The sequence below is a fragment of the Carassius carassius genome, chromosome 20 (assembly GCF_963082965.1).
Source record: "Carassius carassius chromosome 20, fCarCar2.1, whole genome shotgun sequence".
Lineage (NCBI taxonomy): Eukaryota > Metazoa > Chordata > Actinopteri > Cypriniformes > Cyprinidae > Carassius > Carassius carassius.
The window spans coordinates 30449729-30466795 of NC_081774.1; the positions used below are offsets into that span (position 1 = coordinate 30449729).

Sequence of the window (17067 nt, forward strand, 5' to 3'; positions counted from 1 at the left end):
ACAATGATGGCAGCATGTCTGCACTTTGGACTTCTTCCCTGTTATACTATCCATTTGTTATCAAAAATATATATATATTGTTTTGAGGTCTAAGTAAAGCTAGATTAATAGTACATCAGCTGTGTGTTCATAGTAGGGCCTTATGAAATCAGTTTTATTTTTTCATAAATTCTTTAATTTTTTTGTAGTATAATAATTTCATTGTATTAAGCCTAAAAAACAGACTTTAGCAGCTCTTTTTACTTTGAGATCTTTTTGATGTTAAGTACAGATTTAAAATCTTAAGATATAGTTTAATAGCTATGATACTGTTTTTGAAATCAAATCTTTGCATAGCCATGACCGGAAACACTGACATCTAACAATGCCTTGGAGAAAAAAAAATCATAAACCAAAATAGGAAATAAAACGGTTATTAGCCATTAACATTTTCATTCATTCATTAACAATCATTAACACATTTACGTATTTGTTACATGTAGTTACTCCCCAACACTGGTCATGTCTGATGATAAAAGCACACGCAGGGGCGAAGTGGCAGGTGAGGGACGAAACAGGCTTTGTTTTTCTCCCTATGGCTACTTTTAAACACTTAATGGGTTGATTTTCCCTGTGAAGAGGGAGAACAAAATGAGGAGGAAGCCGACGTCGAGCCGCAGCCCAAAAGAAAAAAAAACTCTGGAAGCACTGTTAATAAATGCCTTCTTAGATAAAATAAAATAAAAATAAATAGGTGTCTTTTTTATTATATCAAATAGCATTATACTACAGTATCTGCTGTGGTTCCAAGTCCTTGTGGAGATGGAAAGAATGCAATCTTCTCTTGTTCCGTTGTTGTCTCCTTTTGTAGTTTTAAATCATTATTTATTAATTTGCCTCCGTCACGGCTATAATGCTTCTCCAACGAGCCGCTGCTTCTGCTTTTGTCGCAAAAGTTAATATCAGATCATTAGAGAATACAGTATTACGATGTACCGAATATTCTTCAGTTTTGAAAACTGTAACAATGTTTCTTAAAAAGATGACATGATGTAACCTCTCTCACAAGTCTTTGAATTTGAGGGTATTGGACCTGGAGAGTCCTTAAAAGGTCCTTGAATCTGAAGTTAATCAAGTTGTGGGAACCCTGTGGTTAAATCACATTTTGGTTATCAGTAAGGATGTCTCATTGAAATCATAAACGTTAGTTTTAGTTTTACCAAAGTCTTTCAAATTTAATAATCAAAAAGATAATCTAATCAGATTAGATTTAACATTTTAACAATTATTTAAAAATTTAAAAATTTATTGCATTTTTTATACAATTCTAGGGCCCTAAGGAGTTTTGTTTTTATTTTATATTTTCCTCCCAGACATTTTGTGTTGTCAGTTTAATTTTTTTCTGGATTTATGATTTAATACAAATGAATTATCAATGGTAATCAAATAAAATAAAAAAAATACAAATTTATTTAATCTTTTAAAATTAAATCAAATTGAATTTTTTTTTAGCAGACAAAGTTTACCTTTAAAATTAAAACATGGAATAAAATGTATTTTTTTGCGAAGTCTGCTTTACACTGTTCTTCTGTCACAATTTCTTCCAGTTAAACTGAACTTTTATTTTGATGGGTTATCATGAAGATCTTCGAGTTTGAGTCAGTATTGCGATTTGATTAATTGTACAGCCTACTTGTGATTTACTCCTCCAAAAACTGTGAAGCATTCTGTAAATTCCTTTCTTATGATTTGATTGTGTGATTTTGTCCATGTTATCCGCATCGAGGAAATCTCATAGTATGCTAGCTAAAATCCTCACAGCGCTTCAAGAAAGCAAGCATTATGTAGAATTGGGAGTGAAGTGTTGTAGTTCCTGAAGCTGATGCTGTAATATTTGTTCTTGAAGGCTGATGAGGGGGGAGATCACCACTTCCGTAAGCCCGCCAATGACATCACCTCCCAGCTGGAGATAAACTTCGGAGATTTGGGTCGACCGGGCCGTGGCCGAGGAGGATCTCGTGGAGGCCGAGGAGCTCGAGGAGGAGAGAGAGGAGGAGGAGGAGGAGGAGGAGGACGGCCAGGCCGAGGCGGAGGCAGATCTGAGAAGGTACATGACATACTGATATTGTCAGTGTTGGGGGTAACGCATTACAAGTAACACGAGTTTTACGTAATAAGTAATTACTTTTTCAAAAAAGTAATGCCAGTTACTTTGTTTTCCCATTTATTGAATGACAGCTCTCCTGTCCCCATATTGGGAGAAATCAGAAGTACAGAGTCGTTGTGTGCGCTGTGTGAGCATGATGAACCGTATTTTTCGGACTAGAAGTCGCACCTGAGTATAAGTCGCATCAGTCCAAAAATACGTCATGATGAGGAAAAAAACCATATATAAGTTGCACCGGACTATAAGTCGCATTTATTTAGAACCAAGAACCAAGAGAAAACATTACCATCTCCAGCCGCGAGAGGGCGCTCTATGCTGCTCAGTGTAGACTACAGGAGCACTGAGCACCCTCAATACCACGACTTAGGTGCCCTTGAGCAAGGCATCGAACCCCCAACTGCTCCCCGGGCGCCTCAGCATAAATGGCTGCCCACTGCTCCGGGTGTGTGTGTGTGTGTGTGTGTGTGTTCACTGCTCTGTGTGTGTGCATTTCGGATGGGTTAAATGCAGAGCACAAATTCTGAGTATGGGTCACCATACTTGGCTGAATGTCACTTCACTTTCACTTCATAGAGCGCCCTCTGGCGGCTGGAGACGGTAATGTTTTCTCTTGGTTCATTTCTCTTGGTTCATGTCAAATTAATTTTGATAAATAAGTCGCACCTGACTATAAGTCGCAGGACCAGCCAAACTATGAAAAAAAGTAAGACTTATAGTCCGGAAAATACGGTAGTTCTAGTCTAAATGTGAATGTGCATCAATTCATCCCACTTGCAAAAAAAAACAAAACATTTAGTGTTAATCAAAATGAATTAAAACAGTGAAATGCAAACTCAGAATATGACGCAAACTTGCAATAATTAAACGTTAAATGTATCTAATTCCATTTTATATACTAATGTCTTTGCTGCTGACCTTTGATGATCCAGTTCAACTATACTAATAAGGAAAAATGACTTTAGGTAAACTACTAATTGTGCTAAATAGCTTTTTATTTTATTGCTGAAGAGAGAACCTTCTCCTCTGTTCTACTGTACAGACATGAATTTACCTTTCCTTCAGTCTGAGGTTTAATCATTACACTTTTGGTGTGAAAGGGCTTCTACATTTGCTATAAATAGAACTTGTTTTATTAAAAACAATCAAGCCCTGCTCATATTTAAAAAGTAACGCATAATGTTCCATAAAAAGTAACTAAATAAAGTAATTACTTACTTTTTTTTAGGGAGTAATGCAATATTGTAATGCATTACTTTAGGGCTGGGCGATATATCGAATATTAGCGATAATATCGGAATAATTTTGACGACGATGTACAATTTGAATATATCGGGAATATCGAATATTTCAAATTCAAGCATACTTTCCCAAAAGAACGCGCCGAATGTCCAAAAAAGGAACCCTATAACTGCTGACTGCTCTACGCCCCTCTACTACGAGAGCTGTAATGATAGCGGTTGCCAGATAACAAGAGTTTAAATCTCCGAATCAGAGCTCCACTGTTACAAGGATACATTTACTGCCCGGTGTTTGCTTATTTTAAGCAATCTGGCAACCATGCGCACGTGCTCACTCCTCATTGCGGAAGAGCCGCTGATGATAATCTGAAAACACTAACAAGCTGGAATTGAGCGATCTAATGAAAGCGTCGTTCAGCCGGTCTGTGTTCTGTCTTGAGATCTCAACTGTATTGTTTGCGTTTGTGATCGCAAAATAAATGCACTTACTCGACCGCTGATGTTTGAATAGAGAAACATAGGCTATGGCCATTTGGAATTACTATTGGGGAATTTCACTGATATGTTTACCAGTTTCCATAATATAGACAGAGAAAATGCAAAAGTCTTTGGTATTCATTTATATATAAGAAATAGCTATGTGCTTCAGCAACTAGCTCCCCATCTAAGAGGGTTTTTAGTGTCAGTAAGAACATAGTTTCATGCCACAGAGCTTCTCTTAAAACCGCAGACAGTTGACAGACTTGTGTTCTTAGCTTAAAAACTTGTTAAAAAAATTAAAATAAAATACTTATCCCAGTTGCATAGTTTAAATTGTGAATTGCATGCACTAAAAAGTTGACATAATGCACTTTCTATAACTGTTACTTAATTTGCACTGCTTCAGTTACATATAGGCCTACATGTATTCATTTAATAAAAAGCAGTAAGTGATCTCTTGGTCTAGATTTTTAACTGCTTAAATTAGCCGTTTAATCTAAATGTTTTTTTGTTTTTTTTTAATGGGCAAAAGAAAATCATGTTTTATTTTTTATTATTTAAATGCAAATGCAAACATATCGAGATATATATCGAATATCGTAAAAAATGACAATATCGAGATATCATTTTTTTTTTTGTATATCGCCCAGCCCTACATTACTTTTAAAATTAACTTTCTCCAACACTGCATATTTTCTTCTAATGTTTGTGTAGGAAAATTTGTGGAAGATGCCGCTTACATCAAATAAAACTGTAGTCTGCCCCTGAAACACACATCATTACTGTTTTACTAACAGAATACATGTAGTTTAAATGGACATTATTCGCTTATACACAAGCAAAGAACTAAACTCTTTATTGTTGTGCAGTTCAGTCCTTTCTATTGAGTATTACAGGATTGGATCTGTTAGTTGGATATAAAACAGTTCAAAAATGTTATGTTGTCATAGAAAGTAATGTTTTAATGTTGATTTTCATGTTTTATTTATGGAAGACACTCTGCCACTGATTAAAAAATAAAAAAAGGTAACTGACTCTTTATGTCAACATTCTAACTCTTTCTCTAAATTGCATTTTATATCTAATAATTTTGACTTCCTTTCTCAGGATTGAGATTATACTGACAGAAGTTATAAAGTCAGAATTGCGGGATAAAATTTATACAGGGTTCTGACTAGGGCTGTCAACGAATATTCTAAATTCGAATATGTATTCGAATAGTTTTTAAAAAACGAATTTCGAAGGTGAAAATTAATATTCGAATTAAAAGAAAATGTGGAAAAAAAGGCCCGCGGTAGTAGAGGCGTGGTTGTCTGCTTTGCGAGTGGGCGCGCTAGCGCGCCTGAGGGTTCAGGGACAGGTCACAGCCTCACAGGAGTCGCACTGTCTGGCACAGCATCACTGCTGAAAGTTGACGCGTCTTCATGGAAGATGGCAGCAAATGCAGAGCCCAACTCGACCGCAGCAGAGAAAATGAGGTAAAATTGTTGACCCGCGAGAAAGTTGTATGCAAGCTATTTAAGATACAGTTAGCAGTTAGCATACCATTCTACCACTAGCAACATGAGGTCACATCTCAAAAATGTGCACCCAAATGAGCATGGCATAATGTGTGGAACTCCAGTTAAACAGTCAAGTCTTGACACTTAACGTTACTTTGCATCGCCCGCCGCAAGCTCTTTGTCTGCAACACGACAAGAGGCCATAACGGATAAAATAATTTCGTTCATTTGTAAGGACATGAGACCGATCAGTGTCGCGGATGGGGCAGGCTTCGGGGAGTTATGTCAAGCAATGGAAGCGAGGTTTGATTATTTATCGTTTCATGTCAAGGAAAAGTTCCATGTTTACCACAGCACAGCTCGCTCGGAGCATTCAATGTCAGTTCTATATGCTGTAAAACTTCAATTAATATTAATAATATTTGTTTCAATCACTGAATGAAGCCTGCTATATTTGGGACAACAGTCGCGACCTTAAATTGCTTGCACAAAAATGTGTTTGTTCATTTAAACCATTATGCGCAGAGAACGTGAGCGAGCGTGAGGTCTGCAGTCTTGGCCATTAGTTGATTTCCTTGTTTTTGTGTAGGTAATACGTTGTCATATATGTTTAAACTTAAATAGACCATCTATACAAGTAGTACAAGTAGTCTCTTTGTATTATTTTTACCTGTTATTGACGTAATGCGCGTCATTGACAACATGCGCAACCAGATGTTCGAATAGTTCGAATATTCGTGTATTTTTTAGAGGGAATATTCGAACGTCAATTTTGAGCAATTTTGACAGCCCTAGTTCTGACTTTGACCTGCAACTGTCAGTTCTTAATTAAAGTCAGAATTGTGAAAAGACCATAGACTGTAAAAAAAAATATGGACGTAGTGTCCGTGACGTCACCCATAGACTCCTCAATAGCGGTTTTGAAGTACAAAGTGTGCAGAGCGGGCCGTCGCCATCTTGACTCCCTTTTGCAGCCAGCCTCAAGCGGCCAGTCGATGAATTGCAGTTTTTCTCACTTCCTTATTGGACTCATCAGAGAGAGCGCGAGGTTGCCGCTCGGAAAAGACGCAGTTTTGTATATTTAATATTCAGTGATGGAAGCATGCCTTCATAGTTATTTGCACTTCTAAACGTAATGATTTATATGAGATGATCACAAAAGATTCTTTGCTAGACCTGTAAATAATAAATTAAGCCTGAAAACCTTTCTTACAGGCCAATAAACGTATATAAAAAAAAATAGTTTAAGTTGTTGATTTTATGTAGTTTAATACATTTTTCACTTGTATCTTGCCATGAATATAGCCATGGTAGATGGCATGGTGCTAAATTATAAACCATCAATCATGAAGTGACAGAAGCCTAATACACCAGCTTCTCTCAGTCCTTAATGTGAATCATACAACCAAAAAAAGTAAAATCACTTGCTGCTCTTGACTCAGACTTAAAGGATAATTCACCCCAAATTTCTTCTGTTATGTTTAGGGGTTGTCGATATTTTTTAACTCTTTTTGGCCGATAGCCGATGTTGATACCGATATATTTCCTGTGTGGAAATTAAAAGTTAATTATTTTTATCAAGAACCTAAGCTATTTGTTAGAATTAAACGATGAAGTTATTTTATATAATGACAGTACATTAAAGCTTTGAAAAGAACTGTAAATAAACTATATATCAATTGCTTGGAAACATGCAGTAATAATCTTAACATTTTATTTTAAGTAGGGATGCACCGAAATGAAAATTCTTGGCCAAAACCGAAAAAGAGAAAACCAAGGCTGGAAACCGATACACCGAAAGAAATTATGCCAATTATTAGTACCATTGCATTTATTGCTATGACCGTGTACTAACTTTACTAAAATTAAGACATTGCAATTGCATAAATTAATATTAAAGTTTCAAAGATAATTACAATTACATAAATTGTTAAAAAAACAAACATAAAAATACATAATTACAAATTATGCAAATATTTATTAAGCACATTGCAACAATGCACAGTATAAAATAAAATTCAAACTAAAAATGTATCCCACTCATGTGTATATTAAATAATAATGTACAGGCCTACTGGCCTGCAGAAAGGTTTTAAAATGAACTGGTCTCTCATAAAAACAAAGTTCATTTAGGTGAAGTGCATTTGAAATTGTTCTCTGTAGGACTAGAAAGTGCATTACTTCTCCAGTAGGCAAGACTGTTATCACTTCTGGGGATGGGGACTTCAGACAGATAACCATCTAGCTGTTGAGCAGTTGAGCTTGTCATCTGCCTGACATTTGAGAAATATTTGAGAGAGTGTATTTACATAGGGCCAGGGCATAAATAAACATTTTTATCAAATTAAAGCAGAAATCTAGCAGAAAAACGGCTACAATCTGATATTACGTGTGTGTGTGTGTGTGTGTGTGTGTATATATATATATATATATATATATATATATATATATATATATATATATATATATATATATATATATATATATATATATATATATATATATATATATATATAATGTCACATATATAGTAGCCTAAGAATAAAATAGCCAACGTATTATTATTATTTGAGGCAGAATTCCACTGAACACATCAGACAACGAGGGTGCATGCCCCTCATCTGGTGCAGACACGAGTCTTTTTTTCTACGCTCTGATCTCAGTCTCCTGCGCTTGGTGCTTCTCCGTCTCCACGCGGGTTCTCTGCATCCAGTGCGGCCTGGATCATTTCTCGTGCGCGCTGCCTTATTTCCGCATCCAAGTAATGGTCTGTATAACGCGGATCAAGCACATTCGCGATGAAGTGCAGAGGATCCGAAAAGATCTCAGTGAGACGTGTGCTAACAGACTCTATAAGACTGTACTTTTCTTTTTCACTTCGTGGTCCGTCTTAATCTCTTTGTTAGGAGATGCTTTAGTGCTGTGAATAAAGGAATAAGAAGAGAGAGAATGTTCTCACTGGTGTGAAGTGAATGTCGCAGGGAGCTCATGGTCTGCGCTATGCAGGTGCACGTGCAGGTCGCGGTTTCTGTTTGCGTCATCACAACATTTCGGCCGTTTTGTTTCGGTAATAAAAGTCTATCGGCCAAAAACCGAAAATGCCATTTTCGGCCGAAAATTTTTTTGGTGGCCGAAAATTCGGTGCATCCCTAATTTTAAGATTTCAAATTTGTAGATGGTCTAAAGCAAAATATTCTGAAAATCTTTTAGAGCTCATAATTGGTTTTAAAAATATAACACGTATTACACACAAATAAATAAATCGGTATATATAAAATCTGCATGTGCTATTACTGTTTACTCTATAGCACACACAACGTGTTATTCTGTACATGCATTCTCAGTTTAAATGCAGCGATCCAAAAACAGAATCTTATCCCCATTCAGGCAAAACTTTGCTTCAAGAATGAATCACACTATTGACGTGATCTAATCACTAGAACACCATGTGCACATGCAAGTTAACACCTTCCTCTTATCAGCAAGACATATCGGCATATTTTTTCATAGATGTGCATTTAAAGCCATTATCAGCAGATTCCAAAATCGGTCTGATAATATCGTGCATCCCTAGTTCTGTATAATATTAAGATATTTTAAAGCATGTGGGAAACCAAACAGTTTCTAGTCCCCATTGACTTTCATAGAAGTTTGGTCTTTAATCAGACTTCAGAAATTGAATGCATGTATAGAAGCATCCAATGTTTTATATTTTCCAGATTTGTCATTTTTATAGTAGTTTGAATGGCTTATGTGCAGGAAAATGCAATTTGTATATGTACTTGGATGACTAAATGATTGTCTCAAATGTTGGCTTGAAGTCTGTTTTTTTTTAATTCGACAGGGTGGAGGCGTTTCCGTTCCCAATGTGGATGATCCCGAGGCTTTTCCAGCCCTGGCTTAAACCACCAAACCTTCCTCCAGGCCCTGCTCCTCCTCTTCGACGCTTGCATGCTTATGGATCATTCGACCATAGAAACCAGAAAAGAGAAATACACGAGACTGTCATCCATACACTGAGAACTGACTTTTACCTGTGGAAAAACACAAAAAGGACTTCTTGTTACACTGAAGCAAATTATGGGTAGAGGTTTTGTATTTTGAGACATGATAGCAGGGATGTTCATACAGTATTTTTTTCTTTCTTTTATTCCAGAGATTATGCATTCGCCATATTTTTTTATTGTTGCTTGAATGTATGCATTTTCAAGATAGAATCTCAATGGCTCTACCAAAAGCAGAACGTTTCATTTTTTTTTTCTCCAAGTGAGAATACGAGACTCGTAGTAATGATTTTACTATTAACATATATACATGGATAATGTATATTGACTATTTTAAATGTTTTGAAAGAAAGCTCTAAGGTCAGGCTACCCTCCTGTCATTTGGATTTTTTTTCTTGACCGGTAGCGAGAAGCAAATGCATCATCTTGATCTTGCTTTAGTGTGTTTTCTGTCGTCCTCTGCTGGACCCGTGATATTAGTATGCATAGTTATCTTTGTTCCTCAGAGAGATTATTTCCTCATCTTGTTGGAGCTCAATGGAGATCCAGGCTGGTCCTTGTAAGTTCATCTCTTAGAAACTTTAGGACCACTTTCTGAACTGTAAATGTGGGTGAAGTGTGTGTGTGTGTGTGTGTGAGACAAAATCCGTTTTTAAAAACTCATCATCTGCCATACGTTTATTTTCCTTAGCGTAGATGGTAAGTTTCAGCAAGTCATGTTCTTAACATGAAGTTTTATTGACATTTGAGTGAGTTTTCTCTACCTGAGGTTGTTGACATATCTTGCACTTAGTTTATGGTGACGTTTGAAATCTAGCTACTAAGCACGTGGTCTGTTTGCATCAGTACCATTTGTTTATTTTTATTCCTTCTGTGATCTTTGCGGTGTTTTTATTTTTAATTATTACTATGATGGCACTACTGCTTGCGTTTTCTGAGAAAAAATCAAATAAAAAGTGTAATTCAGGGTGGGACAACCGTGTGCTGAGAAAGAAAAGTTGGAAGCAGTTTCTTCTTTATGTGAGCTAGCGAGACCTCCAGGTGTGATGGACGATGTACTCTGTATTCATTGCAGGAGGGACAATAAAGTGAAAGACGACACTAAATTTGAGTCCAGGCTTCGTCTCTCCTTCACCTCAATCTATCACAAACATGTCTGCAAAAAAAAAACAAAACTTAAGTCAGTGCTTTCCATGCAATAAAAATAGGTTGGAAAACTTAGGCAACACAGAACTAAATGGTGCATAATATTGTAAATATTTTTCTTTTTTATACATTTTTCTAAAATTCTTCATTTCTCCCATGTTTGATAGCCAGCTGTGATAAATTACACCCTTTACTTTAGACGTCATCAGGATGTGTTACAGGATTTTCTTGTTTTTTGTTAATAATGCTGTCGCTAACATTTATTTTTTCAATAATGTTCAAAATATTGCTTTGGTATCTTTCTGCCTCTCAAGTTATTACAAATTACAATATAAGTTAATTCCAATTAGACATTTATCTGACTCCAATTTATGACTAATACAGTTCTATGAAAAAACTATTTGCCCCCCATACGTTCTTCTGTTTTTGTGTTTTGTATTTCTCATACGAAATTGTTTCTAAAATGAACACAAAATATAACATTTATCAAAAGCAATCCGAGTAAACACATGCAGGGTTTAAATGATAAAGTGATTTGTTGAAGCATAAAAAGTTACTGTTAGACTCATACTAACAGTACTCATACATCTCATACAGAATATAATTGTTTTTAAATTTTTGTGTCTGTGCCGACAAAAATCAATTACTTTCACAATGACTTTTATCTCTTAGAATAAAATAAAATGTGAAGTGCAGAAGTGAAGCCAGCGAGTGTATCTGAAAACAGCAGATCGGTAAGTGCTATTAATTTTTATGGCCACAACGTATATATCATTGGGGGAAAAAACTTGAGTATTGAGTCATATTGAGATTCAAGATTCATTTGGGAGAAGAAAGATTCGATGCTTTTTGTGTGAGCTGTCTCTTTAAGTAGCTCAGTAGCGTTGTTTGGCACGTGACACCTTCCAGCAGGACACTTAAAAAAGGAATAAAAAGCATGACACAAACTATAATTTGATTAAATGCTTAATGAATTTGCTTCAAAAATAACATTAATTCATATAGCTTGAAACGTTATCTGACGAATCGATGAAGTCTGAACTTTTGGTGATTGACTGATTGAACTGACAATTAGTAGGGCACAGGGGTGCTCACTTCCTAGTGAAGTTTACCCCTTATTGTCTATCAGTGGGAGTGTGTTTTCTTTATCGGAGTCCTCCTGCGGACACACATGCACACTAGTGTTGCAAAGTCCGATTCTTTTTCGGAAAGTTCGATTCATTGAACTGGTTCAAAAAGTGATTCACATTATATACACGCAGTGCAACTCAATCGTCAGAATCGTCAGAATCCTCGGCGGTTTTTTGAGTCGGACGTGCTGTGCGTCCTGCGTCATCAAACCGGAAATAAAGTTCGATTCAGTTCGATTTTGTGAACCGGTTACTTCCTGCTCAAAAGAATGATTCGTTCAAGAATCATATGCACGCTGCAGCTGAAGTGACTGCGGAGTGGATGTGTGTACGATAACCTTCAGCTGAGAAAGAGGATCCTAATGGTAGTGATGGCAAAATCGAGGCCTCGTGAACCAATGAAACAGTTGAACCAAATGTGCCATATTGTTTCGAGGCTTCGAATCAATCCGACACCCGTCTCAACGGTGACACCTAGTGGTCACTTGCAGGTGTTGATCTGAAACAACCTTGACGAGCCATGTTTATAAACCATGTTTATAAGAGCCTCATCCAATTCCCTCTGTCTGACTTTTAAAAGAGAAGACAAAACATACTTTCAGACAAATACATTGGAAAAATACAGCTTCAATTAGTGCACTTCTATTAAAAGTATAGCCTACTGGTTCATTATTTGGAAACCTTCCAGTGTTTATAATCAGTGCTTTATATAACTTATAAACTTTATAAACAGTGTCCCAAAAGGTTGTAATTATATTTCAATTATAATTATATCCCAAACAATGCATACCTTGCTTAGATGGCCCAGCAGTGTCAGTAGCAGGCCTAGGTACAGGGGGAATGCCATCCTCTGCACCCTGCAAAATGGCAGGATGAGTGCTCCTCAAATGGCGCATCATGGATGATGTATTGTTGCAGTAGGCTAGCTGCCGATCACAATACACACATCTCACTTTATTTGGGGTTTCTAAATGGAAATGCTCCCACACCACAGATGTACGGCATCTCTTCTGGGGAGCTTCCATTTTATCTATCTATCCAAATCTATCTATCTATATATGAATCGATCTATGTATCTAGATATGTATCTATAATCTATGTATCTATATATGTATCTATCTATAATATATGTATTTATATATGTATCTGTAATCTATCTATATATGTATCTATCTATTAATCTAGCTGTCTATATATATTTATATCTATGTATCTATTAATGTGTCACTATATGTATACTCTGTCTGTCTCTAGCCTCTCAGTCAATGTGTTGTGTAAATTTAAATGTAAGTCTAAATTGCCTATAACTAATCAAATCGCACTATGTCACTATATCACCAAAAATCCGCTATCTCAAAGTCAAACTCCTCTCACAAAAACCCACGAGGTCAAAATGCGTTTATTTCACTTTTATACAGATGTGCGATTGTGTGGTCTGTTCCCGACCGTTCCAATCAAACGCTGATTCGGCGGACCACACCTGATGAAACAATTAGTGAAACACTTCGAGGCTTCGTTTGGTCATAGTCACGTGACATGGGTGTTTCGAATCACGCTTCGGATCAGTGTTTCGACACATCTGCGCTTCGGGATCTCGCAAAGCTTCGGAACGACTGTTTCGCTTCAGCCATCCTTACCTAATGGTGAGAACCATTCAACTGAGCATAGTCTAAAAACTACTGTGAATATATTATATACAATAGATGTTGTTGGTTAGTTGGTTTTCACAGTAATAGTTCTGTCTAATATAAAGCCGAGGTTTCCTGATTCTGAACAGCTCTGACATGTTTTACTTTCGCTGAGGCTTCACCTGTTGTTTTTGCCCTTTAAGTCACTATTTGTTAAATAGTTTCAAACACGATTCTATCTGATTTTGTCGTATATATCTGCTATGGCTGTACTGTATCTGTTCAGACACATAAAAACGTGAAATGAAGTATAAACAAAACTAGGTTTTACTAAACGAAACTGAAGTCTGTTAGCTGGGCGAGATCGGGATTTCTTTCCTTGTTTGCTCAGCATTTTTAAACCACTTTTAACAAGGTTTTCATTTAATTGCATGACCATATGATAATATTTGAAGAACCAGGAAAGATAAATCAGTGTGCCAGCCCCAGCCTATTGATTGTGCTGAGACTGGTGTTTACTATGCTTTACAACTAAACATTTCAGACAGGTTTTAACTGTGTCTCTCTTCCTCCAAAGCAGAAATGAGTGACCATCTCCTCAACCCACTGACCGTCATCTGTGCGGGATCCTGCTTCGCCTTCTCTGGCCTGTTTTATAAACTATATTCAGATAAAAGACAAGAAGTACAGAAGCTGAAGGTACAGTAATGACTTCCACATCACTGAACTGAACTTCTATTTCATCTAGCATCATCATTGTGTCTTTAATCAAGGTGGATATGGGTCATTGGGTAATTAAGTGTACATTTCATGTCCAGCAATGATGATGATGATGGAACAAATTTCTTCAAAAAACATTTTATCAAAGAGAATAGAGTTTTTAGCTGTCTTTATGTCCTTTAAATGAGTTTTTGCAATATCCACATTGAGTCTTGAATTTAAAATAACAAATAAAAAAGTCAAATTTCAAGATTATCTGTATTAAACTTATAAAAATATATAAAATAGATTGAGTTCAAGCGGTCATCAAACGAAACCCCTCCTGAAAACTAAACTAACCCATGTGACCAGTGTCATGTGATCTCTTTCTCTTCTGTGGTGGGTGTTTTGAACACATTATGGTAAACTTCCTCTTCATTTATTTTTCTATATTGGATCTCTAATGACCTCTCGTTGAGGGGTGTATTAAGGGGTGCAATATTTTAATGACTTCAGTTAAAATAAATATTACAATGAGGTTAACCCAATCAAGAAAAATACAATTTGATTGGCCAGACATGTCAAAATGGTAAAAAATTGTTACCTATGTTACTTGTAAACCCATACATATGACTGTATTGTTGTAATATCAAAATGTTGTTGAATGATTATGGCTTGGCTGAAGTTGAATGTAAGTCACTTAAAATGAGCATAAATGGATTCAGCTCAATCCCAAATTAGAGGAGTTTAATGGGTGTGCAGTGAGTTTGACGTTTCCTCCACTTTCCAGGAGATCCCAAGCTTTCAAGCAGACCATCATCTGCTCAGGATTCTCAATGCATCGTCCAACAAGAGACTTCATTATGTTGCTGTAGAAGGTAAATAAACTGCTCAGTAACACCTGGTACTTTGAAAAGTCTTAATTGATGCATCTTTATTTTTCCTTCCATTGCAGGATTGGTGCAGGCCATCGGAGAGCCCATTTCCAGCCAGTACGTGCCCCGCTGTCATGGTGTCATCCAGAAGATAACCGTGCACGAGCATTGGAAATACTGGAACTCTGTGCTGAAAACATGGTAAAAACATGCTTCACTGCAAATCAAGTGGCTTGTTTAGGTGACAAGATTGTAAAAAGATGCCACTGAAGAATATCTTCCTTACTAACTTATCGTTTTATTTATTTATATATATATATATATATATATATTTGCATTGAAATGCAGTTTAAAATGTTTTTCTAATTGGAAATAATGCAGCATTTACTTTTGGCCCTCAGACTAACTATAGCTGTTCCTCATGAGCGCATTAGTGCATGCCTAAAATAACAATAACAGATGGTTTCAACAAAGCATTAATTAACAACAGAGTTCACATCAGGTCTGTCTTTAAAATTGAATCAGTCATTGTTAAAAATCTATTTTCCTATGTAGAGTTTAACTTCTGGAACCTGACTGTTGCGCTTTATACTCCTTTTAGCTAGTATTGACCAATCAGCATCCAGCACTAGAGCTACACTAACAGTCAAGAGGTTTCTGAACCGTTTCTGCTCACCAAGCCAGCATTTATTTGATCCAAAGTACAGAAAAAGCAGTAATATTGTTTAATATTTTTACCATTTAAAATAACTGCTTTCTATTTGAATATGCTTGAATAAACTTGGGAGTCAGTATAATTATTTTGTACTTTTTCTCTGTGAAGTAGAGGGGTGGGGCTATTCTTCTGAACTTTCTATTCATCAAAGAAACCTGAAAAACATTCTACTCGGCTCTCTTCAACATAATAATAATATTAATGTCTTCTGAGCAGCTAATCAGCATACTAGAATGATTTCTGAAGGAACACGACTGGAGTAATGATCCTGAAAAAATCAGTAGAACAGTTATTTAAAATAGTCAAAATATTACTGTTTTTGTTTTCCTTTGGATCAAATAATTGCAGGCTTGGTGAGCATTAGGGACTTCTTACAATCTAACCGTTCACAAACCTTTGACTGGTAGTGAAAACCAGTTATTATAAAGTAAAGCATGAAAAAAACCTCCACACAGGGTCTCCAAAATAGTGAACAAGCAGCAGACCACCAACACCGTGCCCTTCAGCTTGGTCCAGCCCGGCTCGTACACCAGCGAGGTGTCTGTGCGCGTGGAGTCTCCTCTGGAGGCGAGCGGTGATTACCTGGAGCAGGTGCACAAGCGGCTCAGACAGGCCAAAGAGGGGCTGATGGACGCAGTGGTGCGAGAGCTGAGCGGAGAGAAGCCTGTGGCCCTCGAGGAGCGAGAGGAGCTGCTGCGTGTGGGATCGCCCCTCACCGCATTCGGGGAGCTGGTTCTGGAGCAGGACAAGATCATGAGGCTACAGCCGCCCAAAGACGGCCGCAGCTACGTCCTGATCCCCAGCGATTACAAGAGCTTCATACAGCGGCACGAGAACAGCGCCAACATGTGGAGCGGCTTGACGGCGCTGTTCGGAATAACAGGGTTAGCGCTCATAGCTGGTTTCATCCACGGTGCAATTAACAAGGATAAAAAGAACTAGCTGACCGAGTCATTAGGAATAATCATGGGAATAAAACAGCTGTTTAATTTTGGCTATATTTCTCAAGCCTTGTACACTTTAAGGGATCCAAACTGTCTGTATATCTGTGTTTCCTTTTTTATGAATCCAAAATAATGTTAGGTCAGTTCTGCTTGACTGATTTACCAATATTAAAAGTCATTTATATCTCTTGGGTGTTCATGTCGACTTTAATTCTATTGTGGACTTTCAGTCATCAAGGTTCACAAAAAAAAAAACAATAAAAGATTATCTCCGAATGAATACACCAGACATAAGCAAGTAACTTCTATAACTCATCAAAGGGCCACAATAGGTCTTGCTTTACTTTCGCAAGTACTATGTTACTTACTTAGTACTAATACTATGTTTGCAGATATTTAGGAAACGTTCCGTTCTCTGAAAACAATGCGACAGGCAGCTGTTCTAATTTGAAATGTGTGTTCTGTGTCAGAACATCTGTTTTTGTTTTGGTCTGTGTGACTCCGCCCACTGCCACTTTAACCAATAGTATTTGACAGCTAGGGTTGCCAGTTGGAAACTG

The 17067-nt window shown here is 36.9% G+C and overlaps 2 protein-coding genes across 3 annotated transcripts in view; both read left to right on the forward strand.

Annotated features, from left to right (window-relative positions):
• serbp1b (SERPINE1 mRNA binding protein 1b) overlaps positions 1 to 10476 on the forward strand; it is a 17883-nt gene extending 7407 nt beyond the window's left edge. Inside the window, exons 8-9 of the mRNA XM_059502497.1 lie at positions 1886 to 2086; positions 9211 to 10476. Of these exons, the coding sequence (XP_059358480.1) occupies positions 1886 to 2086; positions 9211 to 9270 (261 nt within the window). The 3' untranslated portion in view covers positions 9271 to 10476. The remainder of the gene's footprint in view (positions 1 to 1885; positions 2087 to 9210) is intronic.
• A 1368-nt stretch (positions 10477 to 11844) lies between these two features.
• LOC132095890 (mitochondrial ubiquitin ligase activator of nfkb 1-A) lies at positions 11845 to 16524 on the forward strand. Of its 2 annotated transcripts, none has more exons than XM_059500984.1 (5): positions 11845 to 12011; positions 13852 to 13973; positions 14764 to 14851; positions 14929 to 15049; positions 16019 to 16524. In XM_059500984.1, exons 2-5 carry the CDS (start codon positions 13857 to 13859, stop codon positions 16503 to 16505), a joined length of 813 nt encoding a protein of 270 aa, XP_059356967.1. In that variant the 5' UTR covers positions 11845 to 12011; positions 13852 to 13856; the 3' UTR covers positions 16506 to 16524. The 2 variants fall into 2 exon arrangements, with proteins under 2 accessions (XP_059356967.1, XP_059356968.1); XM_059500985.1 differs by having other exon boundaries at positions 13855 to 13973.
• The last annotated feature ends 543 nt before the right edge of the window (positions 16525 to 17067 follow it).

Excerpts from the sequence above, each read along its gene's own strand:
- LOC132095890 (XM_059500984.1), top strand. The coding sequence starts at position 13,857 with ATGAGTGACCATCTCCTCAACCCACTGACCGTCATCTGTGCGGGATCC. Across the intron at positions 14,852-14,928 it reads TCATTATGTTGCTGTAGAAG|GATTGGTGCAGGCCATCGGA; the intron begins GTAAATAAACTG and ends CTTCCATTGCAG. Across the intron at positions 15,050-16,018 it reads AACTCTGTGCTGAAAACATG|GGTCTCCAAAATAGTGAACA; the intron begins GTAAAAACATGC and ends ACCTCCACACAG.